The sequence below is a fragment of the Daphnia pulex genome, chromosome 6 (genome assembly GCF_021134715.1).
Source record: "Daphnia pulex isolate KAP4 chromosome 6, ASM2113471v1".
In the NCBI taxonomy this organism is placed as follows: Eukaryota; Metazoa; Arthropoda; class Branchiopoda; order Diplostraca; family Daphniidae; genus Daphnia; species Daphnia pulex.
This window is the reverse complement of record NC_060022.1, coordinates 3,980,419-4,007,205: the sequence shown is the minus strand read 5'-3', so window position 1 is coordinate 4,007,205 and position 26,787 is coordinate 3,980,419. Positions and strand designations below refer to the sequence as shown.

At 39.3% G+C, this 26,787-nt stretch overlaps 3 protein-coding genes across 8 annotated transcripts; 2 read left to right on the top strand and 1 right to left on the bottom strand.

Moving 5' to 3' along the window:
• The first annotated feature begins 174 nt into the window (after positions 1-174).
• LOC124195880 (UPF0047 protein YjbQ-like) lies at positions 175-5,618 on the top strand. Of its 2 annotated transcripts, none has more exons than XM_046590511.1 (5): positions 175-927; positions 997-1,051; positions 1,120-1,159; positions 1,250-1,291; positions 1,784-4,470. In XM_046590511.1, exons 1-5 carry the CDS (start codon positions 732-734, stop codon positions 2,039-2,041), a joined length of 591 nt encoding a protein of 196 aa, XP_046446467.1. In that variant the 5' UTR covers positions 175-731; the 3' UTR covers positions 2,042-4,470. The 2 variants fall into 2 exon arrangements, with proteins under 2 accessions (XP_046446467.1, XP_046446468.1); XM_046590512.1 differs by lacking the exon at positions 1,784-4,470 and adding an exon at positions 4,579-5,618 and having other exon boundaries at positions 329-927.
• A 9,658-nt stretch (positions 5,619-15,276) lies between these two features.
• LOC124195861 lies at positions 15,277-23,814 on the top strand. Of its 5 annotated transcripts, none has more exons than XM_046590475.1 (29): positions 15,277-15,365; positions 16,125-16,224; positions 16,331-16,567; positions 16,638-16,650; positions 16,729-16,855; positions 16,924-17,106; positions 17,191-17,234; positions 17,295-17,417; positions 17,482-17,566; positions 17,650-17,814; positions 17,880-17,986; positions 18,067-18,424; positions 18,482-18,694; positions 18,777-18,923; positions 19,009-19,191; positions 19,252-19,289; positions 19,386-19,487; positions 19,635-19,773; positions 19,835-19,969; positions 20,036-20,130; positions 20,228-20,402; positions 20,465-20,618; positions 20,690-20,871; positions 20,939-21,100; positions 21,288-21,425; positions 21,526-21,660; positions 21,727-21,875; positions 21,940-22,082; positions 22,206-22,356. In XM_046590475.1, the coding sequence occupies exons 2-29, from the start codon at positions 16,173-16,175 to the stop codon at positions 22,256-22,258; spliced, it is 3,837 nt and encodes a 1,278-aa protein (XP_046446431.1). In that variant the 5' UTR covers positions 15,277-15,365; positions 16,125-16,172; the 3' UTR covers positions 22,259-22,356. The 5 variants fall into 5 exon arrangements, with proteins under 5 accessions (XP_046446431.1, XP_046446432.1, XP_046446430.1 ...); XM_046590476.1 differs by having other exon boundaries at positions 15,278-15,365; positions 16,122-16,224; positions 20,693-20,871; XM_046590474.1 differs by having other exon boundaries at positions 15,278-15,365; positions 16,122-16,224.
• On the bottom strand, positions 23,800-26,352 carry LOC124195864 (pentatricopeptide repeat-containing protein 1, mitochondrial-like). Its single transcript, XM_046590483.1, has 9 exons — positions 25,732-26,352; positions 25,480-25,651; positions 25,269-25,417; positions 24,898-25,202; positions 24,708-24,831; positions 24,546-24,650; positions 24,349-24,479; positions 24,101-24,275; positions 23,800-24,036 (listed from the first exon to the last, which is right to left on the bottom strand). The coding sequence occupies exons 1-9, from the start codon at positions 26,215-26,217 to the stop codon at positions 23,824-23,826; spliced, it is 1,860 nt and encodes a 619-aa protein (XP_046446439.1). The 5' UTR covers positions 26,218-26,352; the 3' UTR covers positions 23,800-23,823.
• Positions 26,353-26,787: the final 435 nt, after the last annotated feature.

The following is a 26,787-nucleotide window of genomic DNA, read 5'->3' as shown; positions in this document are numbered from 1 at the left end:
GACTGACGAGTGACTTGGGGAGTTGGGGTAGAAATTGGTAACGAGAATTTTTGCGAAGTTTTAATTCAACTAAAGAAGCACTTGTTTTAGTAAATTTTAAGGCAACATTTATTACATGTTAGAATCTAAAAATAGAAATACAAAAATACAAAATGCTGTTTTGTACACGGTAAACGCCATCTACTGGCTGACGATTGAATGGGATAATGATTGGTGAAATTAACATTAAAATTTACGTTTACTTTAATCATTTACGTAATGATAAAATTTATTTACAAAGTTTCTCCCAAAATTTAGAACATATTCTCGTTTACAAATAGGTTTTTTATTTATGTTTTAAACTATTTCATCGAAAAATGATTTGACAACGCCCGGTAGAGTTAGGTTAATGGCGCTGGTGAAATTTTGGCAGTGAAAGTCGGGGTACAAGTTTCTTACAGTTAAAATGAGTTGATCATTGTGTGATGTAGAAAGGAATGAAGGGCGTTCGTAATATAATATGCCCACATCTCTTCATTGCCCAATGAAGAAAGATGGAATTCAAATGTGTAAAATGTTTACCGACAGCTGGACCCATCAACGTTCAATGAGCGCTTTAGTCGACATTGGGAAGTGAGAAAAGTGAGTGAAGAAATTTAGGGATAGTATTGTAACCCTATGATGAATGTGTTATACAAAGTGTTGTGCCTGAAATTAAACTGACGTAGAAGTCACTTGAGACTGCTTTTCAAATGAGCTGTGAACTCAATACTGGTGGTGGACCCGGATCCAGCCGTAGTTCCAGTGGTATCCAAATAGGCTCTGCTTGGTTTCAGAGAAGAATCAACCTCAGGCCTCAGCATCGTGGGGTCCACTTAGTCACAGAGGAGGTGCTGCGACTCATACCTGAAATCTCACAATTTTCTGTGGGGCTCGCTCACTTTCAAAGTACGTTTCAATACAAATTTCATGTGTGTTGATGTTTCGCTCACATTCTACTTTTTCTCACGTTTTCAGTACTTCACACATCAGCTAGTTTAGCATTGAATGAAAGTTGGGATCCAGATGTCAGGTAATTGCTGTTAATGTTTCTCATCTGGTTTTCATTATTTAATTAATAATTTTTTTATCATTTTCTAGGGATGACATGGAAATGATGTTGAATCGAATCATCCCTGAGGTATGCATATTTTTTCCTTTTTTTCATATTCATTCATTTTCAGAAAATCAGAACATATTAACAATTCTTCTTTTTTTCTTTCGCGAGCAGGGCTTGCCATACAGGCACTCGTGCGAAGGTCCGGACGATATGGTGGGTACATTTTTTCTCGTCTGATTAGTTAGAAAGTTGAACTTGGATTTATTACTCAATGTCAAATTTGATGTGGCTTGAAGACTAGATTAGTTTTCATATTCAGATTATTAGACGTATACAAAGATGTAGAATTAGCAGCTTTTAGTAGAATCACCGTAACTCAATGTGTTTTTTCTTTCTGTTTTTCGTTGCCTTTCTACCCCTCTCCCCTCACCGTCCTTTTTTCTTTTCTTTTCTTTCTGTTTGTTTACTTTGTTTATTTCATTTTCTTTTATTTTTGAATCCTCTTTTACCTTTACGATCGTTAAAAACTCCATCACTCCACCCCTCTCCCCACTGACACGCGCGGATATCTCCTCAACCGGAATTCCGGCGGATTGTCATCGGATTTTTTGTCTACGTCCGTCCGTCCGCACGCCTTATAACGATCGCGCCAAACAATCAACACGTGATGATGATGATGACAATGCGGATATTGGATGACATCAGCCCGCCCACGTCAAAGCTTGCTTCCTGGGATCGTCGTTGACCTTGCCGATCAGCGACGGCCGTTTGGCGTTGGGCACCTGGCAGGGCATCTGGTTGTGTGAGCATCGAAACCAGGCCGGATCGCGAAAGCTGATGGTCACCTTGCAGGGATGTCTCCGACCCGACGACCGACACCTGGGCTCCTCTGGTGGGATGCGGAACTCGCGCAGTCCAGCTCATCCAGGCGCGGATTCACCTCTGGCCTCCACATCTAGCTAACCTTCTCTGGCTTTTAAAAAAACAAAACAAACACACATGAGTGATCCACACGCAGCCATTCGCCTATCCCCTCCAATCTCTCGCTCTCTCTTAACTCTTCTCTCTTCTAAATAATAATTCGTACACCCAGTTCCCAGTTTGATTCACTCTCCTTCTCTCTTTAGCTCTCATTCAATCCTACTCGCGTCCACCAACCCTCTGCAAGTCTGCACAGACTTCGACAGGTTGACTCGGTCTCTCTTACTCTCCCAATTTCTTCTTTCCCTTTTTTTTTTTTTTTTTTTTCCTTTGCTTTCTTTCTTCACTCTTGTTAGTCAATTTGATTGAAACGGGATCCCGGAAGGAGTTAGGACTCACCAGACAGTGAAATGGGAGAAAGGGGGGCTGCTCCTATGACGAAAATTTCCTGAACAAACAAACACACAAAATAAAAGAAACCAATACTTGAGAGCCGCTGGACGGAATGGTCTCTTTCGCTGCCCCTTAGTATACAAAAAAAAAAAATGTAGTTTTCCGAGCAACATTTTTTTTTTTTAAACATCTAGTAGTCGCTCCCCCTTTTTTTCTGGGTTGTTTTGTTTTTCCTTTTATTCGTTGGGTTGGCTATTGCTCGTCACTATGCAGCGTTTCCCGACTGTGGGAAACGGACGGTCTTGGTTTTCCGTCAAATAAGATTTCGAATAAAAAACAAGATGATATATCATCGGAAACATACATACACACACTTCCGAAACGAAATAGAATCACACAATAAAAAAGTAAAAAAAAAAAAAAAAAAAAAAAAAAAATCGCCGAGAAAAACACATGGCATAGACTTTGAAAAGAAAAATCCTTGGTAGAATAGCAGCCCAAAACAGAGAGATTCAATAGAGCGCCTAGTCTTTTTTTGCGTGGGTCTGTGCGCTAGAGGAAAACAACTACAAAAAAGGGTATATTGTTTTGTTTTTCCTTTAGTTCTCCTTTTTATTTTTTTATTATTATTCCGGCGTGTGTGCTGCTCCACTTTCTACCCACCAAAGTCCATTAACATTTCTCCCTCCGCAGAATGAATGGTGGTGTTATTCTTCCGTTTTTTTTCTCTCTCTCTCTCTCTCTCTTGGTCCTTTCCCACCAGCGTCACCTACTCTATTCTCTCCCGCCACTCTCGTTTCATCGTGACATCCTCCTTTTCCCTACAATCATTTTTGCTCACTTGCAATAACTTTCAACTCCCCACTTATCTCTCCCCCTTCTCCCCGGTGTTACGGGTCGTTCACACATACACACAAAGCGAACTGGAGACTACTCCTTCATTCCACAATATAGCGAAATGTTTTCAGAACCTTATCCACCAAGCCATTGATTCTCTTCACTCGAGTGCTCACCTTTCGAAAAAAAATTGCAGAAGGACAAGAAAGAAAGAAACAAAAAAAAAATCAACAGATCCAAGTAATTCCCACCTATTTACTTGTTCATTTTGGTATAAACGTTCTCCGACACACACACAACGATCTAATTACTTTCTTTTTTCGTTTTCTTGCCATTCATTAGGTTTAAATCTCTCTCCTCCGAAACCACCCTTCATTTTCTTTCCATTTCGCTCTTTATAGTCGTAGTTGATTATTTCATTTCCAATTGATTTGGTTTTTTGGAAGTTATTCCTCTTCCGTCTCGATCGTGTGCTCTTGAATGGCTCGGTAGCTTTCCACCTCCCTTGTATCGAGAATGGGGGGTTTTCAAAAAAAAAAGAAACTTGCAGCGACTAAACGAGACGAAAAGGAATGTGTGTGTCGTCGTTATTTGATTGAATCCACGTAGAGACACGCGAAAGAGCCCTAGAAAGGTCACAAAAGAAAGTCATGCTCTTGTCTGTGTGTTTGTGTGTGTGTGTGTGTATGTTTGTAGAAAGAGAGAGAGAGAGTAAAGGGGAGAAAGAGGCGAGAAGCGAAAAGAGAGTTACGAATTTTTGATGATGTCTTTATATAGTTTTGTTGAAACTTTCTCATGTAGAAATAGTATGTTTTCTTTCTTCGTCTTTCCAACTGTGTGTGTGTGCGAGACGATTTAGAGCTACTGGAAAGAGCTGATGCATTTTTTGGGTTTTGTTTCTTTGATTTTGTGTTCCATCTTTTTCGATGATTTGTAATTCAGAATTAGAATATTTCGATTTTTGGATGGAAGTGGCAGATTGAGACATACACACACCACACATCGTTAGTGGCTGTTGATAGTGTAAACTAAACTTAAAAAAAAAAACACTGATGTTTCTGTTGGAATAGTTTCTTTCATCCTTATTTGTTTTTGGGTTTTTTTATTATTATTATTACAATAATACTCTAGTTCTTTCCTCTTTTTTGGGGTGGGTTGAATTGCTCCTTTCTTCTTGTCCCGCCCACGGCCCTCTCTATTCATCTATTTTGTCCACCCACAATAAACATAAAGCCCTCCTATTTGGCGTTTGTGATGCATTATTATTAATCGAGGCGGTTGCTGTCTGCTGCTGATGTTTTCTAATATTATCTACATAGATGCAAACATTCTCAATTCATTATTATTAGGAATCGATAAGGAAAAATCGACCGGCCACAGTTCACTTTTCATAGCGCCGGTGGTGTGTCGTCGGTGTCATCGTCATGCTCTTTTATTATTATTATACTTCTTTTTTTTTATTTTCTTCTCTCATCGTCATTTCACTTTCTGTTCACTTCTCACGACTTGTTATCATCATTATTATTATTATCGGAGGGAAGGATAAAGCCTTTCGTTTTCCTTAGCAGTTCGTATGTGTCGAATGACTGTTCGATTTCCCTTTTTTTCTTCCTCTTTTCCCTCATAGTGAAATCATGTTGGAACAGACGCGGAACTTTTTGTTGGTTGTGTTTTGAAATTTCCCGCCGACGCAAATACGAAAATTTCTTTTCAATTGATTTGGGAACTCTTATATAATAACTCTTTGAACTACCGTTGACTTCCTTTTGTGTCGTTATTGGCATCCCCCCTGTTCTTGTTCTTCTTCTTCCTCAACTAAATTGACTACCCATCAAGACACAAAATGAATCAATCGAAAACCAAAATGATTAAAAATCTCAATCCTTGATTGTGTTTCATATTCCCCAATTTTCACTTTCGAGCGTGTGTGTGCTGGTGAAATTTTAAATGGGGGATTGTTTCAATTCTTCTGGGAGGAATAATAAGAAACTCAACAAATATGACAATAATAATAAAAATTTATATGATTTTTTTTTCTTAGATAAGACGTCCCCTCTGCTCCTCCATTTCTTTTTTTTTATTTGTTGTTGTTGTTGTTGTCTTGGGCAATCATCAATAGTGTTGTCTCCCGGGGATGACGTAACGCACCTGTTTGAGGTTGGTAAAAGAGGGGATTTTTTGTTTGTTTTTGGGGTGGGGAGGGCTTGTTTGATTGTTTGTTTGTTTCTTCAATTGCTCTTTTTTAAAACTCTATCGCGCCATTCCTTTCAAATGAGGAGGCAAGAAAAAACTTAATCATTCCCTTTTGTCTCTTTTAATTCCTTGACTGCCAGGGCGAAAGAAAAAAAAACATTGACGAGAATAAAATTTGGGATGAATCTCAACGCAACTTTCTTCTTTCGACTTTCTGAATTTTCATTTTTTTAAATCTTAGATTAGCATTTCATCTTTATGACAAAATCAAAAAAGATGATCACACGAGAGAGATAAGGAGATCAACAAAATTAAATTTCCCTATTTGATCTCCGACTCGATTATTTGGACCTTCTTAATCCACAAAGTGCTTTTCCGTGTGAAATTCAAATTTCGTGTCTCCGACATTTTCTCGACGGCAAGAAAAAAAACCAAACTGCTGTTTATTACTTTTGACTTAAACGATTGTGTGTCAAGTCGGCTTTCTTTTTGATTTCATTTTCATTTTTACGCACGACAAGAAAAAATCATTCATTCGAAACTTTTTTGTTTATTCGTCCAGTCCAGGGAAGAAGAAAAGAAAAATTGAATTTACCGCACTGACTTTGTGAGGTTGGGTACACAGTTTTCCTGGTCCCGCGATCGATCCTCAACCGGTTTTTTTTTTTCTTTCTTTCTCTCGTGTATACTTTTGCACCGCGATTCATCACGAATCAATTTTCCTCACATACATATACGCAGCAGCGCAGGTTTACGTGTTTCCCAAACATTCTGGCCCACTTACAAATAACACGGTGAAGCTCACAAGAAAGAAAGAACGAATAAAAACAACCCGGCAATTATTAAAAAAGGGGAATGTGTTTATCACGAAAATCGTCCCGGCGAAATCAAAAGTTGTCGGTTCGATTCATTCGCCCGTCAGAAAAGAATTTCATTCTCCACACTCGGCGATTCATTTAAAATTCCAGCCTTGTGTGTGTTTCAAAGTCGTCTTACTGTGCTGTGTGTGCTGCGTAATGTTGTTGTTGTTCATGTGGTTTTATCGGGAGGGGTCGTATTTTTTCCTTGTGTGTATATCACGGATTTTTTTGGGGGGTTATTTTTCTATTCTGTTTCTCCTTGAGGCAATAAGAGACGAGTGCTGGACTGGTAGAGAGAGAGAGGGCCTATTATCGATCCGCGATATAGTATGCTAGGTCCTCTTACCGCATCACAGAGCTCCTTTTCTCTGTGTGTGTGCTGTCTTTCACTGTGTCCAGGACTTGTTCTCCTCCGTACGTGTGACGAGGGTTCAACCAAACAAAAGTATCAAGGCTCGACTGTGTGTCTAAACATTGGCATTGTTGAGAGAGAGAGGAGAAATTGGTGGGGCCATTCATTCATTCAGAGATGGTCGAGCATCGTCGTTAGACACAAGAAACAAGAGTCGCCCGCACACAGCACGACCCTATATGCACATGTAGCGCAGTGTGGTTGGTATACAAGGTGGACACTGCGGATATATATATATGTCCGTCCTAGTCAACCGACTCGGCATTGGTGGGGGTTTATAATGCACACAACAGCAGTCGAGTGGGGGGGAGGGAGAGTCGGGGCTACCGCGTATAGGAAATGCGGAAGAAAAAGCAAAAGTCATTTAGAAACTGTCATCCCATTGGAATCGATCTAAAGTCGGGTCGGATATGCGGCAAATTGAAGAAGAAGCTACTTTTTGGCTCGTCGTGTTGTCTCTTCAACTTTTCCCTTTTGATTCTCCTGGACTAGCCCCGCCGATATGTATAGGAGAGCTCATGCATTTATATACAGTCGAGTCTATACTATATACGGAACTACTGATCCGGTCGACGGAAGATGTTGGACAGCAGAGCAGCTCACAAGCCTCGACAGTCTTTTATCCTGGCTCCTTGTCATCGGCGAGACCTTGTCCTTATACATAGACGCAGTGTCTATTCCACCCCAAGCCCCACTCACCAAGTGCATTGCTGCTGTTAGATCTAAATAATGGCCAAGTCGAAATGAAGATAGAGAGATCCTGGGCTGGTTAGAAAAGGAGCTAGACGGAAAGTGTTCCATCATCATCCAACATTTAGTGGCGCGTGGGGTGTGCTGGATCAATCAACGCTATAGTCTGCTCGACTCTCTCGCGTAACAATTTCTCATGTTAACTCGGTATGCCGCCCGTCGGCAACCGAGGAATGTTGCGCAATATGTAACCCACACATATAAGTATAGGACTATAGGTTGATGCGTTGAGCGTCATCGCCACAGAATATTATAACTCCCCGCACCCCTCCGCTCTCCGCCCATCAGCCGAGCTTATATGCACTAAAGTAGCTAGTAGGTGCTATATAATAGTCGTATAATAATGGGAGAAAAAACGAAAGAAGGACACACACACAAACAGACAAAAGAAAAAAAGGTCGGGGGAAAAAGAGAAAGATGGAAGCCGGAGCAAACCCGTCAGCTCCACATTACAAATGACTCGACACACACACACACACTGGGCATATATAGCGCGAATATAGCACACACTATAGCTGCTGAGAGAGAGAAAGAGAGAGCTATTGAATCATGCGATTCCCAGATGCGCCTGGTTGGTATATAGCTACTGCTCTGTGTGTGTGTGTGTGTGTGTGTATAAGCTCTCTGGCTATACACAAGGCGGCGCGGCCAATGGTCGGGTCGGTGTGCCCTCAACAAACTCGCCGAATAGACGGAATCGAGTCAAGCGCTCAAGCCAGCAGCTGGCGTGAGTGGGTGAGAGCAGCACAGCTCTATATGCTGCTGCTGCTGCTGCCGAGAGAACGCCACTCTCCACACTGAGCGCATTGATTTTCTCTAGTCGACATCGGGAGGAATATACAAGACCCAACCTTATACACTATTCCCCGCTCGAAAGAAATATAAGGAAACAAAAAGTATAATAATAACACAAAATACGAAATCAAACATTTTTTTTTTCTTTTTTTAGCTTTCGCTATAGTATATATATGTGAGATATAGGCCGTACACACACACAAAGACCAGACTGTCTATCCGACCAGTCACTTTTCCTATTGTATCATATTTTATTTGGCCCCCGGTTTGACGCAGCCTGCTGACCTGAAATGATTGAATTCTTTTTCCTTCTCTTGTTTTTCTCCAGGATTTCGTTGTTTTCCTATAAACACGGCATTATTATTACCACCTCTAAATATATATTTTTGAAAATAGACCCAGGCGACGAAATTGAGCGCTTACTTTTTTTTAAATTGATTTCCCTTTTATTTATATCAAATCCGTCCAAGCGCTAAAGATTAGTAGCCGATACTTTTCCTGGATTAACTTATTTGTTTGTTTCTTTGGATGGATTCTATTAATAGCGATCATTTCAGCGAGGATAAAGACAGCTAGCCATTTATCTGTATAAACCCCTGATCAAACACATCACAATAAGGCAGCAGTGTGTGTGTGTGTGTGTGTGGGTGTGTGAAGTGAGAGCGGATTTGCGCGCGCGCGCATCGCTCCGCCGCTTTTCAGCGCATCTATTATGTAGCTAATCTATTACGTATATACCATTCCTTACACTATGCGGGCGTACTACACACTTTATAGAGAGAACACGCATGAAAATCATATTATATGATGCTCTAGCGTCATGACTAAAAATTCCTGATTCAATTAACTCACTACACACATGTCAGTAATTACATTGAATAATAATTTCTAGTTCGAGCTGCAATCAGGTATAATTCCTTCTATTTGGACGACAGCCAATCTTTTCTTTTTTTTTTATCTTCTTGACTTTTTCTATTTGCCGAGATCTCAGTCAGGAACTATCTACGTGTGTGCAATCAATTGGTAGATCTGCTGTTCACTCTCGGGTGCTGGGCTGCTGGCCCTGCTGGAAATATTGACGAGATGTTGGCCGTCAGCCAACAAGAGCGCCGGTACGCGGGTACGCCGCTTTCATTACCGCACTGTCAACTGTCTTCCGGTTCTCACAGATGGCGGAAGGATCCGCTGGATACGAATATTCCAACGTATATTACGGCCTCAATTGAGAGCCACTCGTACTGCGTGAACTCAGCTGGAATCTCCATTTCTTCTCGTTCATCGCATCCGTGACAGCTGACGATAATAATAATTACATTCTTTTATTGAAATCTTATTATATCTTTTGCTGTGCGAAACGCAGGTCATTGAATAGTCTTCCTGAAACGCATTGGAAGAAATCAGCTGTCTAAAGAAATAACCGCTAAAATTTCTTTTTATAGGCCTAGTTGAATAACTTTTAAATTGAGTCAAACATCGATGATTATAGTTTGAATTAGCTAAACAGGAGAATGAATTTGAACGATTGATTTTGAATCCAGACAAAAGGGAAATTTAGTCATTTTGAGCTCGGCAAAACACTGGGGTAAAATTATTCCATATGGTTCCAATAAAAGCAATCATGTCCATGTTTTGTATCCGTTATCTAACACACAAGGGGAAATTAATTATGCGAATTCACATCACTTTCGGTCTCGCAAGTAGTCGAATAGAAAATACCGAAAATACACGAATGCGACTCTTATTTGTACTGATAGGCTACACTCACAAGTTTTCAATGGGTAAGTCCGTAGGATCAGAAGGATATATAATCAGCCAACGGAGTGCTTGTATTCATGCAGAAACTGGCACATTTACAGAAAACGAATTCGGGTTCATTGAGTGCTGGTTTTTACCTCTCTTATTCGTAAGTAAAGATAATTACTATTCAAAAGATGCCATAGAGGGGCCTTAAAAAAATTTAGTAATCAGTTGATCAAGCGGAAATTCTCTAATTTTTTTTTTACTTGTAATAAAGTTTATCCAATTAGGAGTTGTGATGGATTCAAAGGAATTGTAATTTCATTTATTTCTGTCGGATTCTGGGGTTTTATTGAAAGAAAAAGAGCTTCTCAAATAAAAGATCGGGAATTTCGGAGCAGGTCTGTATGCCATAATTCAATCCGCTCTTTTATTCAGAATTTCATATATGCTTATCAGGCCTAGAAATGTCGTTAAACCAGAACTTCTCTGAATTCTTCTACATTCTAATAGTAAAATACCAGTATACTTGGACTACAACAGGCGTATCCTCTACAATGGCTGCTGGTTAGTACAAGGAAAAATCTATGGACAATATGCAGCATTAGAATTTCAGTTTCATTTGAAACCTTATACATGTCCCGAAAAGATAAGCTTGCACTGAAGTATATACCTATATTTATATTTAATTCACAAGAATTTTTTTATCTCTATAACAAAACTAGACTTCCAGCTTCCACCGAATATGGCTTCTATAGATATTAAAAAAGAAGTGGGCTTGATAGCCTAAATGTTACTATTTCTGACAACAGTTGTGAGCTTTCAATAAATCACAAATGTTCGCACTGTACATGAATAGAGATGACTACGCAGCGAGAACTGGTGTACCTTTAATCTTGTGATAATTTATAGGAACAGCGTGTAATTATATTACGAATCCATTGCAACACGTATGGCACATCATCAAGCACGGTAAAGTATGCGGTTAAGTATCATTTGTCCGAATAAATACAAGATTGCTCTCTTGACATTACGGAAATACACAAAAAGTAAATAGAAGAAAAATTTGTATTTTTGTTTACAGGTTGTTGATATGAAGTTTTAAAAAACTTTAAATTTGAATTTCAAGAATATCGATTGATGCATTTTTTCTCCATCATACGCAAGTTGGGAAATTCCCAAAATGATACAAATAATGAAAATGACTTGAATTGGATAGAACCAAAAACAATCTCTGTCACAACATCCATCACAGACAATAAAAACATTGAACAAAATGTATGATACATTTATATTCACGTGTGCTTATGTAATATTGAATCAAAAATCGACTGTCTCCATGCATAAGGCAAAAGTTTCTATAATACATTGTGTTCCCATGAAGACTTTCCTCCTCTTGGAGTGTCCGCAATCCCACAAGGAACTCTTTACATAGATACCCGATATAGACGATGAAAGCTTTTTCTATATCCTCGATCGACCCTGTTTTCTACCAACATTTCAACAAGGAACAAGGTAAAGAGCACCTTACCGCAGCAGGTCGGCTTAACCTAGTAAATGGTCTAAATTTTCAAAACAAATTTCATCGTTACATATATCATTTCTGATTAGTGGCAAATCATCGCAGTTCAACGAGAACGAAGAGTAAAGCGAATTTTTTCCCGGACGGTCGACGAGAACTCGCGATTACGTATCATGTACATGACGGGATTGTAAACGAGGTGGCCAAGCAGTAATTCACGGGCGTAAAACACGCTGATGCCGATAATAGGAGGATAGCGGCCTTCGCCGTACATCATCCGGCAACCCCATTCGACGAAGCCCAGCACCAAAGTTGGAAAGGTGAAGAGCAACAAGGAAAAGACGCCCGACAAGAGACTCCAAGTGGCTTCCATTTCCATTTGTCGATTGCCCCCGACGCTCTGGTGCCGCCGGAGTCTCACCAACTGCTGCTGGCCACCGCCGCCGCTCCCGACGGTCACTGCTGATGATGAATCAATTAGATTGCGATCGCCAGCACTACTAGCCGAAGGACTGTTGATGTTCACAACGGCTTCCGCCGACGGTAGGCGAGACGGTTGGCTGTTATTGCTCGGGGTGCTGCTGCTGTTGTTGGCCGCTATTTCACGCTGCTGTTGTCTCTGCATAGCGGACAGGACGAACGTGACGGTGGCTTCGGTCGTCCCGTCTCCCCGACTGCTGTTAAAATACTGACGAGTTTTGAAATAGACAGTCATCTGGGCCGCAATGCACGAGAGGAAGAGACTGAAATTGGTCACGGCGATCAACTTGGCGTGCACCGGATAATAGCCGCAATACGGAGGTGCCAATTGAGCGATGAACGGGAATTTGATGACGACAACAATCAAGACGAAACCCATCGATTGACCGATGACGACCCAGCGGACGGTGACGTTCTGCCGGTGCCAGATGGGATGGACGATGGCCGCGTAGCGATCAATCAGCGCTAAAAGGAGATTGAAGAGGATCGAGGTGTAAGCCACACCGGTGACGGAGACGAACACGAGACAGACGACATTATTCTGAGTGTGGTAGGCCACGAACTCGATCAGGATTGTCAACAACGTCAACAGGTTGAAAAAGGTGACGCCCAGCCAGAGGACGTTGCGCGGCTTGTTGTGCAATCTCTTGTAGGCCATGATAATGACGGCGATGAACAAGTTGAGGGGGACGCCAGTCGACACCAGTAGAAGGTGACACGTCGATCGGAACAAATCCATTTCTATGGGGAACGAGCCGTTCAGTGGATTGTCAATGTTGTTTGCAGCAGACAAAGTGCTGGATTCGTTCCGGTTGGAATTCTCATCGGAACCATTTAAGATCACTTGATTGTTATTGTTTCCGGTGGAAATGTCACCAGTGCTATTCATTCCCATCAACTAAATCTGGCGATGCGATATAAGTAAAATAGTCGGTCGACATGGCACCGTTCGTTTTGTAGAGATTCAGATTTGAGAGAGCACAATTCCAGCGATATCCAACTCGGAGGGGAATTTCCGTAACACTAAAATCTGGAGATATGTCTACCGACCATTTTGAGTCGCGAAGAAAGATTATACACAGTCTCCCATCAAGCGTCAAAGCGACGCGCGGAAGGCTTGCGCAGTTCATGGCTGTGGCTCATGTTGTACAGCAGCAGAGATCCAATGACGCTGAAGCAATAATAAGGACATTGTAGTCGGTCATTGAGATCTAATGAGACATGTCCGAAGTAGTAAATTTGCAGAATGTTATAGGTGCGAATGGCGAGTGTCTAATCGAGAACTAATTCCAAATTAATGGAATGTTAATATACGCTTAAACAGAAACATCTCAAGCGTGTGTGGGTATAGGACTCATAATAGCTAATTGTTTTCGGAAGCCGCATTTGTTTGACATTTAATTTCGAAAGGCTTGTTTTATTCATCAATGTCAAATTAAAGAGCCTACTAGCTCCCTCGTCTTATTAGCATAGCGTATTCATTATTCCGCACATGTAAAATTAAACAAGATCTGAAGCCGCGTCGTCTTACTGGGAGTTGCTCATTTCCTTGATTGATGATCCGCACGTCGATAGTTAATTTGACTTGAAGGCGCAAAGTGTTGATCAGTTTCTGATGAAAAAATCAAGCACTCAAGCAGAAGGAGAAAAAGTTTCTTTTAAAATACATTTTTCGTAAACCGCGTATTTATAAGAATCAATGACAAAAGTTAACTTCTGACATATTCTGCGTGGGCAAAATACGGTGCGCTAAAGTATTCTGACTCTGAAGCGACTCGAATTTAAAATTCGCTAGACTTTTTTCTTAAGAGAAGAAAGAGAAAAAAGATTAAAATACTAAAGTGAAAACGCCTTGATATCTCTATTATAGGCTACATTATTAATGGCAAGAAACGCTGACACTCAGTACTACTGAGTGTCAGTGATAACCTTAGAACCTTAGTAAAAAAAAAATTAGTCTTTCGCCTGAAACCACTCCGAAGTATATACTACTATCTGTCTGTGCTGATGTGATTGCTATGCTATCTGGGAAGTACTCAACTGATGATAGAAATATCGCATTCCGATCAAATTGGTGGTGGTAAAATGGTTTAGGGCTGCAGTGGATTAATCTGATATTGCGGAAAAGTGGAAGTGATGGAAGAAAAATCCGCCATTATTAGATTGGGAAGACCAAACAAGATTTGTACAATTAATAAACAAGGAGAAAGGAAAGTTAGAGGGAAAGATTCTGGGAAATAAATTTTCTTCTTTTCCATTAAGAGAAAAAAGGAAGAAAATGCTATAATTTTTGAGTGTCGAAGCCTCTAGCTCTCTTCCGAGTTTCATGTCACAGTTATATAATGCATCATTATATGCGTACGTATAAGCAGAGCATGTAAAACTCTATAAAGTGGGAAAGGCCGAGTCGAACGACACCTTCTCATCAGACCCTAGTTCAATCATCCAAACAAGTCCAATTTTATTCGTCCAATGACAGCAGCAGGTTCCAGCACCTCGTTTGATTACATGGGAAAATGCCGGGAGTGTTGAGGAATAGCCTTTTGGTGTAGGCCGCGCCCTACACATTTTGATTCCATAGTGACCATACACACCTGAATGTAATAGCACGGCAAGAGTGCCGTGTTGATGTTGTTACACCATAGCGTTTGTTTTAGTATCAGTGAACGATTGCACCTGCCACGTACAGGTACATACAGAATTGAGCTGTTGATGTGTGCATACATAGTAGATGTGAGTAACAACACATCAATACACTTATACACAGTATATAAGCTGCAAGTTGACTTTTCTATCACATCGATTTATAAAGTTTACTTTTTGTCCAGTATCTGACTAGTTTGGCTCTGTCCGAGTCGCGAGTTTATCAACGATTTTTTCGTCCTGGTTCAAAGTCTTGTTATTGCATTTGATTGCAAAATTATCCGAACGGTTTTTTAGTTCATCGGAAATTCAGAAGGTAAGATAAGGTTGTAATTAATTGAGTATTCACATTTTAATTTTTATCTAAGTTCCATTAAATAATGTACAGTAGACTGACTTTTTAAAATTCTCTCATTCGACTTCTGTGATTGGCAGTTGCCACTTCCCATCCTACTCCACAATTTTTTATCTTTATTCAAATTACTCATCCTCTCACTGACCACGATTAAATTGAATTTTTATATAAGTATTTTTGATTGAATCACCATCTTGAATTTTTTTTTTGTATTTGTGGTATTCAATTTTAAAGATAATTATTTTGATTCATTTTTGAAATTGCAACACTGCGTTGATTCGTGGATTCCTCATTGTCAGTTATTCGTCGAAGGAGCAGGTTGCACATTTTCGCGCCTTTTCACTCGCGTGTTGATGGACGACCCTTGGATGTTTTTCTACCAATTTTGAGTAAGTTCTCCAATTCTAGTGTACGTGTCATTAACTTATTATAGATAACTTAATTTTAAATAAATTGGGAAGCTTTAGTCCACTTTATCCCTAAATCTTTTCTCACTCACTGAGGAAAAAGCATTAGTGCCTTTTTAGTGTGTGTGGGGGATAAGCAGAATCCTCAGAAGTAACAAGTTTCCGCGTGAAGTTCAAATCTTTTTATCTTGAAAAAATATGCAGGCCCTAATACCTGAGAATCAATTAGTAACTTGGATGTTTTGAAACTCACGTGGTATATAGCGAAGAACAAAAGGGTGCTGTTCAATGTTGCTGTACAAAACTTTCTACTCCATTTTTCATGAAATTCTTCTGAATTTCGCAATTAAATTCAAACAGTTACGGTGTTAGACATTATACTGCATTTATCATCAGACGACGCTACGATCTCGAAGCATTATATTTCTAAATTATAACATCTAAGTGTAATCCTGTACCATAACGTGCTTTATGTGTACGCCAGCGATCGTATGTAGTACATTCACAAATCGATAGATCGTTCCATTCGTGTTGGTTTCCATTGTATTATACCCTTATTGGTCGTATTTCTTACCGGTCGCCCTCAAAACAAATAAGCATTAAACCGCCTCATTCAAACTGTAAAATGTTGGAAGTATACGCAGCGTAGTACGCAGTCTGAAATAAGAAATACTAAACACAGTCTAAAAGTATTACCAGCTAATATAACCTTTAAAATCCATGTTTGTCGTTTCATAGCAGCAGCACGATCTAAACGGGATATCGACTAACACACCGTTCACTACAATAATGTACTACCCATCAAGGACTCGATGTACACTGCTGTTTTGTTTATTCACGGGTAAAATGAGCTTTTACAGTCAAAATAGATAAAGTTATGCAAACTTTAACTGAAAACAATAAGTATCGACTTTTTTATTGTACCTTTTCCTATTTGGAATAAACAGTGAAGTTGCTGTTGCCAAGCTGCACACAGCAATCAGCCATTGGACACACTAGAGCAGATGATGCAATGAAAACTGATGGTTTGACTATGGTTTTTACTGAGATTATTTCCTCGGGTTCAAAAGGATCGAAGTATGAGTCGACTGTACGTAACCAGACCAAACGCGAAAAGCGAAGCCAATTTGGCGAAATTATGTCACAGAAAAATTTCTCAGAATTTTGGAATTCGAATAATACAGGTTAGACATTTAAAAGCACAATTTAATGGTTTACGAATATTATTATTTCTGAAACTTTTATTTAATGCAGCTTCTATTTCAAGGTATAATTCATGCATCCATTTTCCAAAATCTTCTTCTGCACTGTTATTAATTTCATACCTGTCCATTAAACATTTAAGGTGGCTGGAGATTCTCGGAATGCTTCCCAAAACTGTACGCCTGGCATTCCTTACTGTGATTCCGCCCGATGAAATATCCGTTCCGGATTTGCTTCAGCTCTACTCAAACACCATAGCTATGCTGAAGGTATGCGCTCATATGACATAATAGCCCTTTATTACATATTTACACTTGATGTCGGTTCGTCAATTCAGAATGATTTCAGTCGGTTGTTGACGGATAAACAAGTTTCTGACATCATTATTAACCTCTTACACAAGAAAGATTACCGTCAGGCGGCTCAAGTTATTGAAAGCTTAAACTTTCGCATTAATGACGGAAATCCTGATTTATTCTTGAGCTTGTGGAACGATCGGCGATTCGGCTTTGACACCAAAGTATGTTTCCCATTACAGAACCCTTTATCGCCTTTATCGTCACGTAATTAAATAGAAATTAATTAAATTATACTTTCATTGCAGCGCTGCGATAAAGATGTCCAGTCATTTCTCCGGCAGGGACTCAGGTAATTATTTACGGTTTTACAAAATATTTGAATAATATTCTAAAGTAAATCCGACTGCAGGTTGTTACCATCGCCAGACAACTGGAATAATACGCTGGTGAAAAAATACGGGTTTAGTTTGATTTCTGCGTTGCCGCCAGACATTCTGATCAGAATCCGCGATCGATGTGCTGCCAGAACGGTGTACGTAATTGAGAATTTCATTTATTGTTTATTGTTTCAATCATAAGGAATCGTAATTTATTAGATTGGATTGGTGGCTACCGCAAGACTATTCCGAGTTTGGCTGCGACTTTCCCCCAGACTCATCCGATTCGGTCATCAATGTGCAGGTACGAGCCTTAAAATAAAATTTACTTTATTGGAAATACTTTTACTTATAGCTAATAGCTTTACGGAAACACTTTTCTTGTAGCGAATTCAATTGAAACTAATGATGGAAGTACTCGGGGAAAACATAAGCCAGTGGTCGACGGCCAATATCAGTTTTTACTTTTCTTTATTCCGCCGGATGAGTCCTCGTTTGTTAGCCATGATGAACCAGCAAATTCTAAACGATTCACTTTCATTTCTTTCTCAGGTAATTTTCGATAGCTAAATTTTACCCATTCACCTATGATATTTCTATTATATCTTGCAACAAAGATAAGAAACTGGAACGACGGACAAGGTTATGCTCTGGTTGAGAGTTTGTTTACCAACAGTTTCCGGCAGCGCATCAACGGCGATCGATTATCAAATATCACAGATCGGTATCTATTCAATTTATTCTGGAAATCAAACAAAGTCGAGAGGTTGCATTGTGTCTAATGTTGATTCACGTATGGCATAGGTTGATGTATTTGGGTCCGTACCTCCTACCCGAATTTTTGGTAAATAATAAGAACGAATCAGCTCCCGCGTTGTTACTCTCAGTTTGGGCAAGCAAAATGGAAAGTTTGGTCCATCGTGGGATGTCACTTCCCCGTATGACTGCTTCAGCGCTCCTTCAGTTTCGTTTGTCCGGCATGGCAGAAAAGGACGTCAACAACACTTTCGAAGAACTGCCTCTACAATTTGACGCCACCTACCTGAAAGTTGCCCCATGGAAATTTTGGAAAATGAATCTCGCTCCGTCTCTTTCCACAACCAAGAACATTTTCCAGATGTTAGACACCGATCCCTTGGCGGACAGTCTCTCTAGTGGCCAAGTATTTTCAAACGAATGAATTCGTAGTGAATTTTTTAATTATAATTTTCTTAATTAGATCAATCGATTGAGCCCAATCGCTGCTCGGGTATTCAGGAATAGCGACGGCAGCTGGAGCATGGCCAACACCCCCGCAATATATTGGGGTGGTGCTAATCTTTCCGATTACACGTCACTATCAGCCAAGGAGATCCTACCTTTAATAAATAAATTGACGTCAGCAGTAGCTAATAACTTGAATGGTGCCCATTTGGGGGTTATCTACACAAAGGTATAAAGGAAAAGACAAATTAGTTTTTCGTTTCGTAATCGTTCGTAATATTAAATTTAAAATTCCGTTTGGTTCCACCCAGTTGAGAGACGACCAAGCCGATCTCTCGTCCGCAACAACTTCTGCCCAGATTATTAAATCAATGATTCCCGTTCCGTACTTGAAGAGTCGGTACACTTTGAATCAATTACAAGATCTCGCGGCAGACATGCCAATAGATTCCATCGTCGTAGGCATTCATCTTTTTCTATTTATCGGATCATTTTTAACCAAATTACACTTCATGGAAATTCTTGGCGCTGATCTCGTTATAGAGGCTTACATACGCAGCAACTAAACTAGACGGGACATATAAAACTTCCATTGCGGATTTAGTTCGCCAACCTCTTCTTGTTCCACATCTCAGTCCTGAACATCTCAACTCCATTCCAGTAGCGGACACTGCAGATTTAATGAAAGCTGTGAGTTCAAGTGCCCAGGGACCGCCGGTACAGATGGTAAGAAGAGCCCATTAACTGAATTTCATTTTTTTTATAATGCCGAATTTGTTAAATCAGGTCAGGATTTTACAGACACGTCTGAGAAGTTTTACCAGGTAATCCTTTAATGGAAAGATCACTTTTTATATCTAAATTTGCACTCTAAATTGAATAAATGTATGATACAGAAAGACTCGTTTATTTGTTTAAAGGCACAAGCGACACGATGTCGCAAACACCGATGTTAGTCTTCTAGAAAACGTTTGGTTATCAAATTACGACATTTATCCCGCCACAGTCATCGCCGGCTTCAGGTGAGGCTTGGTTTTGTTATATAGCTTTAATTAAGGAAAGAGTGTGTGATTTAAAAAATATGTTCATTTTTTAATTGTGGAGGATGTGCTTAGTCTCATTTAATTACTCATGTGTGTTGTGATGGATTAATACTTATTTATTTATAGCGTCAAAGCATTAAAATCCATTCTTGGGATGAAAAAAATTGAGTTGCTTCGGTCGCTCGGTCGTCTATACTTAAACGATTACTACACCATTCCGAGATACAAGCGGATCAACATATTGCAGCAAGGAATCGCTGTCATGGTGACAAACAAGCTAGATACTTTGCCTCAGCTCATTTTAAAAAAATTACGATCAATTTAAGGTTAAAGATGGCAATGGTCGGAAATTGAACGAAGAAGACATGACAATAATTGGAAACGCCGTCGTTGATATGGAAGAAGCGAGGATCAATAACATGACAACTGGAGCATTCGAGATTGCTCTTCCAATACTTCAAGTAAAATTTGAATCGCCGCTTACATAATTGGGTCGAATATATTCAATTAACACACAATTCACGCAGGGAAATGTCAAGATCTTCGGTGGGCTGTCAGTACGTCCCTGTACAACATCAGATCAAAGATCGGCGATACGAAAATCTCTTAAAACGTTTTACGGGTATAAAATGCAAAGCTTTCTAATTTCATTGAAATAACGCAACGCATTCCAATTTGGTGAGTTATGGTATACTCTTTGAATGGGTTTTATTATTCAGTTACCCAAATGCCTGGAATCTGGGCACAGTTGCGGTGGCCTGCTGTTCTTTAAATACGCTGTCATGGAGAGAATTGGAGTCAATTCGCGACGACTTGTTCCTCGAAGGATGCCGAAGCTGCAATGCTGATACTCCACCACCTTTTCATCTTCAAATTCTTAGACAGAATCTCGAAGTATATAGTACGTTAAAGTCCAATTATAATTTATAAATTTCTCTATTCGGCGGTTTTCAAAGGTGGCCTGCCAATTTGAGCTTAGCTCCAGGGAGCTTGAAAATGATTTAAGGCAAGGTAATGAGCTTGTTGCAAAGAAAAGGGCAATAGCTGCCTTCAATACGTTTGCTGGAGATCGAGTGCAAATATTTGGAATTCAGAACCAGAAACTTTTTGGTAAGTTCTAAAAAATAACATAAATAAGCGCTTTAAGTACTGTGTATTATATGAATAATTAACTGGATAAGTAGGAAATGAGAGAAGAAGGCTTAGTTGCGAAGCGGTCGTGCCTTCGGGATCGGCTGCAGGATTCACGGTTGATCAACTCGAATCTCTCTCCAGCGATGATATTCAAGATTGCTTGTATGAGTTAGGTCACAGTCCGCTAAATTCAGACCAGGGAACTGCATTGTGGAACCGGGTACTACAGGTAGTGAGGGAAACCATGTGATGTCAAAAAATATATTTTTTTAAACGTTTACCATTTTGTCTTAAAGGTTTACGAGAGTGACGCAAGTCGAATACCGAAAAATCAGTTGACTCGGTTGGGCTGGATTCTACCCAGTGTTGATATGGAATCATTAGACAAGTTTCGGATGAACGACTCCGATGTTTTAGCAGCATTAGGAGCAGCAGATTTCAAAATTTCCATGGAAAAGGTTGTATTATAGAAAAACCAAAATAAACCTAGATATATAGTGTTTATCTTGGTAACGTTGCCTAAAGTTCAAAGAACCTTATCACCTGATTAATGTTTATTCAACTGAATGCTATAATGTTACATTTAATGTTTTAACGTGTATGAAACTAAAATTAATTGGTATAACCAAAACTATTATTTCTTAGATGAAAGTATTATCTAATCGAGCAGTGTTGGAATGGGAGAAAGATCCTGAAACTTACACAGGACAAGATTTGCTTATTCTTGGCCGTCTTCTGTGTGGCGTGAACGCATCCCTAATTGATCGCATTTCCCCCATCGCGGTATAAATAATTAATTCAAACAAAATAACTGTCACCCTGGATACGCACTCAAACTGTTAATTTAAAATATTCTATTTTTCACACATTGGAAAAAAAAAAGTACTTGGAAGCATCCGCGTACCTTGGAATGTTACTCTGTCAGCCCCGGTGCTCCGACGAAGTGCTTTCATCTTTAGCAAACAAAGCGATTGATTTCAGGGTTTTTGGTGCGCCCTCTAACTGGACTGCCGCTATCGTATGAACTAAAATCGCATACTATGAATCATATCAAGCTGTTTAATAATCAAATTTTTAAAACTAGGTTCGAAATATTGGAGCGGTAATTGGGGGATTGAGTCCTGAACAGTTACGACTGATACCCGCCAACTCTTTACTGGGCTTAACACCAAGCGCAGTGATGAGCATTCCTGACAATAACTTCGAAGCATTCAAAACTCAACAGATACGAAAGTATTTTATTGATTACCTCCTTTAATTATGTCTTACGTTTTAATCATCGACAACGGTATATCAGTTTCCCCTTGGCAGTGGCTCAAACAGTTCTAGTCAGAGAAAGGCAACGCTACAGACTCGTTGATGAGATGCGGGATGCGTTAAATTATGTTATTTATGGTTCCAGCGAAAATCTCGAGAACTCTTCTAGACGTAATACAGGAAGTAAGTATCCTTGGAAATGGGGAAAGGAAATCGATCCATTTCCGATCCCCTGGACCAGTCATTCTTCAATCATACCTTTTCCCATAAATAACAGTAACCGGTAAATTCATTTTGTTTTTACAGGTGGTATCATTTTCATTATTGCGATAACTTTTGTCACTGTAAGACGCTTTTAATTATTATTATAAGTTACCCTGCTTTCTATTATGAGTTACAATTATGTAATGCAAACATTCCTATTGATTGGCTAATATTACAAAATCGGATCATTTGATCGGCTTATTGATGCAATGTTTTTCTAATGGCAACGCTGTTATCACACGAACACAATATTCCATTCCCTTCACTTCTCATTGAACGCTTAAGGGCGGATACGGTGAAATGTCAATTCGCAGTTGGTCAATAAATCTGATTTATTATGACCTCCTTTAATTGGTATCGGTGATTATTGTTATCATATTCGAAAAAAGTGTCGAGTTAACAGTGCATTCTACTTTCCAGGTACTCGGGCTCTAAGGATAGTAACCGAGATCACCATGACGCGACATCGCAATACTCGAATCCCTTGTTTACGAGCACAGTAGACTTACAGTTGAGATTTCTCTGTCCTTCCGATCTGGACCAGGTAAATTACTTTAATATGCTGTTGCCCTACATTCTGCTCTAATAAAATATATTGGAAAATTTGTGGGTAACAGGTTAAGGACCTCTGTAAAGAATGGTTCCCCATTCAGTACCCGGAAGCCTGGTACAGAGACATAACTTCTGATCCAAGGTTCTATTCATTAGCTGCTGTGTACCAATCAAAACTAGTGGGGCTTCTTATAGCAGAAGTAAAGCAATCCAATGCTATTAACAAGGAGGTGGGTTCCTTTAAAAACAAAGTTTGTTCTGATTTCTTACTTGTAAACATTTGCTACAGGATAAAGGAATTCTGGATGGACGAATGTATTCAAACTGCACTGTAGGCTATATTTTGAGCCTGGGTGTGTGCTCAAGTTTTAGGAGACAGGGTGTTGCATCTTTATTACTTGACAGTTTTCTTACTCATGTGACTCAAAGTGAAAATCAAATCTGTAAAGCCATTTACCTACATGTACTGACAATGAATAGCGCTGCCATAAGATTTTATGAAAAACATTATTTCAGGTATTTCTTTGTTTTGACTTTTGGTGTAACTTGCTATATTTATTGTTCTCTATTAGGTTACACTCGTTTTTGCCATACTACTATTCCGTAGATGGCAAGTGTAAAGATGGATTTACGTACGTACTTTATATCAACGGAGGACATCCCCCTTGGGGCTTACTATATCCTTTTTTCAAAGCAAAAATTATTTATTCTCAAATTTTATTCATTAAAATATTTATTTTCCATAACTTCTTTGCACTGATTATCTTTATCATTGGTGCCAAGCTCTCTACGAGAACATCTATCCGACGTACTGGTACGCGAAGCTGAAGCACTGGTTACAGAGAAGTCTGTAAAGCTGATAACAGAAGAATGGACAACACTTCTGCTGTGAGACCAAAGTCAGATTTTGTCGCATATCCTGGATATCCGGACCAGGGATCGTTTCTCGTCCAGGTTGTGATTTGAATTTAGCAAAGGGTTAAATTCTAATGACGAGCGTATCAAGAAGAATTGAGTGCCATATTATATAAATTGTCTCTTCAAAAACAGCCATATTGCAGAAAGAAAGAAATACAGAGCTCTCTTTCATTTATCAAAATATTTATTTTTAATTTTGTACACTTTTTCCACTCTTGGATGGATAGGAAGTCTGATCGGTTTTATCCTTTTTCGCTAGAGGATATCGGTACTGTTGCCAAGGGTGAGGTTCTAGGGCTACTTCAAGTTTTTCCATTTGAGGTTTGTATCCAAGGCAAAACACTCTAAATGATTCTCTAAACCATTCGTTTCCGTAGATTTTAGAAACTTCCAAACCTCGATCCTGATATGAATAAAAAATTAATAATTTAAAAAATGGACAACCATGAAAGTCAATGCACACTTACATGCTTTGCAATAGCTTCTTTGGTTTCTCTTCTGAATTTATCCAAAAGCTTGATAGCTTTCTCGTCTAATGTTAAGTTCATCTCCGTGGCTCGTTTCAGTAAGTCCATGATAAAATAGCATTTTTTGTGAAAAATCGCGTTCTTTAAAAATGATCCGAATATTTCGATATTCACTCTGCATTGCATTGGAAACGATCAGAGTTAGTTGGGCGGAAAAACGGAATTCATGGACCAAATATAGTTAATACCTGAATCCGGCATTTTCCATGTCTTTCATCAACGCACCGGCTTCTTGAGAAGAACGACATCCCGTTGCAAGAACCCCAAACGTCATTATGTTCGGAAAGAGCTGATATTCCTGAAAGTAATTTAATACTTCCTAACATAAAACAAAATTTATTAATTAAAAATGCTAAATGGAATTTGCTGTAAGGTTCAATCCTACTTGAGCACCGGAATTGTCTCGTCGAAATTGGCGTTTTTTAATGAAAACATTCAAAAAAGTTACATCTGGAATAACTCCAAATGCTTTCATTTGTTCCATAAGTTTCTGGAAAGATTTACAAGTGAGGATATTGATCTCATTAATGTAGCAATTAAATTTTACTTTTTCTTCTGATGGATCAGACGCTATGGTCTCGAGAAGAAGGGCAAACGTCTTGATATCGGGTTTAACATGATCCTTGCTCATTTCTGCCAGAAAACCTTCAATACCTCCCAAAAGAGCCAATCTAGGAAACAAACGTAGCACTGAAATTTACGAACTTGATTACATTTAAAAATATAGGTCTAGATACCGATTCTCAGTCCGATCTAATCCGGCCAAACCCATAACGTTGTTCGACTGGATTTTCTCAGCGAGGAAGTTTGGACATACCGTCAGCTGGTTTGTAACGGTCGTTAACTCTGACATAGTCAATACAGCCGGATTGAATGGATTATTGCTTTGAGAGCCAGTTTTTTCTTCCAAAAGCAACATGGATTCAATAGGTTGATGTTTTCCATCCATATCTTTTGCGCCACAATCACGAGCGGCACGAAGCATCAGGTTGTAAGAAAAGATTGAAGGGGTGACTCTCATATTCCTTAGCCTCCTCCAGATCTTGGAATTAAAGTAATATTCAAAAGTTTTGTTAGTGACCCATAAGAAATCATAGTTCATTTTTACTAGGATGGCGCGAGTAAATCCTTCTTCAGGTAAAGAAATGCAAGCTTGAAGCAAGAAGTTGAAGCTTTCTGTTGTAACTGTAATCTGATTGGTTGCCATTTCGTCCATGATCTCAAGTGTTGTTCCTATTTCTCCACAGTGACCAAAAGCTAGAGGAAGAAAGCATTAAAATTTTAGTATATAAAACAATTCAGGGTCAAAATGTAATTACCTTTAATCATAGCATGATACTGAGCCCTATTTAGAATAACATTTTTGTCTTTCAATTGCTGTCTCAACATGGTTGCTCTCTGCAAGCCATCCTCTTTCCATGGTGAATTTGCACATGAATTAAATAGAGCTGTATAATGGCTATCTGCTGGTACACAGCCTCTCTTTTTCATCTAGAAGAAATTTTAAAAATGCATACATTACTAAGTATTTAGGTTGAACCTTAGGAGGTAACTGGAATAACTGTTTTTACCACATTGAAAAGATTGAAAGCTTTCTTGGTATATCCAGCTCTACCACAAGCTCCAATTAGCATGGAAAAAATACTTCTTGATGGTCTGACTTTGTCCTCTTTCATGGTAACTTCTAGTCGATATAAAGCTTCTTTCAGGTTTCTGTCATTTATTAACTGCTCGATTTCCAATTCAAACTGTTCAGAACTCTTTTTGTCAGCAGGTTCAAAACTAAGAAACTTTTCTTCTATTGCATCTCCTTCGTCGATAAAATTATCGTGATTCTTTATAGAATCCAACTTTTGTGTTCCGAGATTCTCACGTAAAGAAAGAGTACCGAACACGTCAGGATCATCATGCTCGATGGCTAATTTCTTGGAAATTGTTTTATTTTTTGAAGGAACGGGAAAAATAGCTGTAGTTGCATGATGTTTCTGACAAACGTTATATGTCTGGCGAGTTAATATTCGTGAAACACCAAACAAAAATGAATAACGCATGGCCATTTTTTACTAGGCCTAGCAGACGTGTGTTTATGTTTTCTTTTTTTGACAATGCAGAGTTGCAGTGTCGTTCAATAGTTTCCGCAGAAAGTTAGCAGACAAAGAAAATAGAATCATTTCAACTTCGGAAACTACATTATCGCATTGTGTTTACTTTTCATGTTTGAGGACTGTGTGTCGTGTCAATGAGATCAGGTTTTATTACCCCTTGAAAATGTGTTCTCCAAATATGGTAAGTTGGGAAGTTCACTTAACCGTTTAAGTCTCCTATCTTACGTAATCAATTTTTGAGTAGTTTTGGCAGTTTACGACGAAGAGGCTACTATATTCTCCAACAAGAAAAAGGCTGATTCACCGGCACTGTTGGAACTGCATGACTAATAAACTCACGCCGGTGTAGGACGATGAAAGCATCAGGCTAAAGACAGCCAGTGTCGTCATCATGTATCTTGGGGGCACACCGTAGCCTATAACGTTGGCCTAACACGGAAAAGAAGAAAATGAATGTCAGCGAACAAAAACACGTAACAAATGACTGTTGGAAAGTACCCAAGAAAAACAGTTTCCTTAGAT

Bases quoted from the DNA above. Each gene is read 5' to 3' on its own strand.
- LOC124195880 (XM_046590511.1), top strand. From the start codon at position 732: ATGAGCTGTGAACTCAATACTGGTGGTGGACCCGGATCCAGCCGTAGT. The intron at 928-996 runs GTACGTTTCAAT...TCACGTTTTCAG, and splicing joins GGGGCTCGCTCACTTTCAAA to TACTTCACACATCAGCTAGT. The intron at 1,292-1,783 runs GTGGGTACATTT...GGATGACATCAG, and splicing joins GCGAAGGTCCGGACGATATG to CCCGCCCACGTCAAAGCTTG.
- LOC124195861 (XM_046590478.1), top strand. From the start codon at position 16,173: ATGTACTACCCATCAAGGACTCGATGTACACTGCTGTTTTGTTTATTC. The intron at 20,619-20,689 runs GTAAGTTCTAAA...TAACTGGATAAG, and splicing joins TCAGAACCAGAAACTTTTTG to TAGGAAATGAGAGAAGAAGG. The intron at 22,946-23,004 runs GTGGGTTCCTTT...CATTTGCTACAG, and splicing joins CCAATGCTATTAACAAGGAG to GATAAAGGAATTCTGGATGG.
- LOC124195864 (XM_046590483.1), bottom strand. From the start codon at position 26,217: ATGGCCATGCGTTATTCATTTTTGTTTGGTGTTTCACGAATATTAACT. The intron at 25,203-25,268 runs GTAAAAATGAAC...TTTAATTCCAAG, and splicing joins GATTTACTCGCGCCATCCTA to ATCTGGAGGAGGCTAAGGAA. The intron at 24,480-24,545 runs GTAGGATTGAAC...GTTTTATGTTAG, and splicing joins GAGACAATTCCGGTGCTCAA to GAAGTATTAAATTACTTTCA.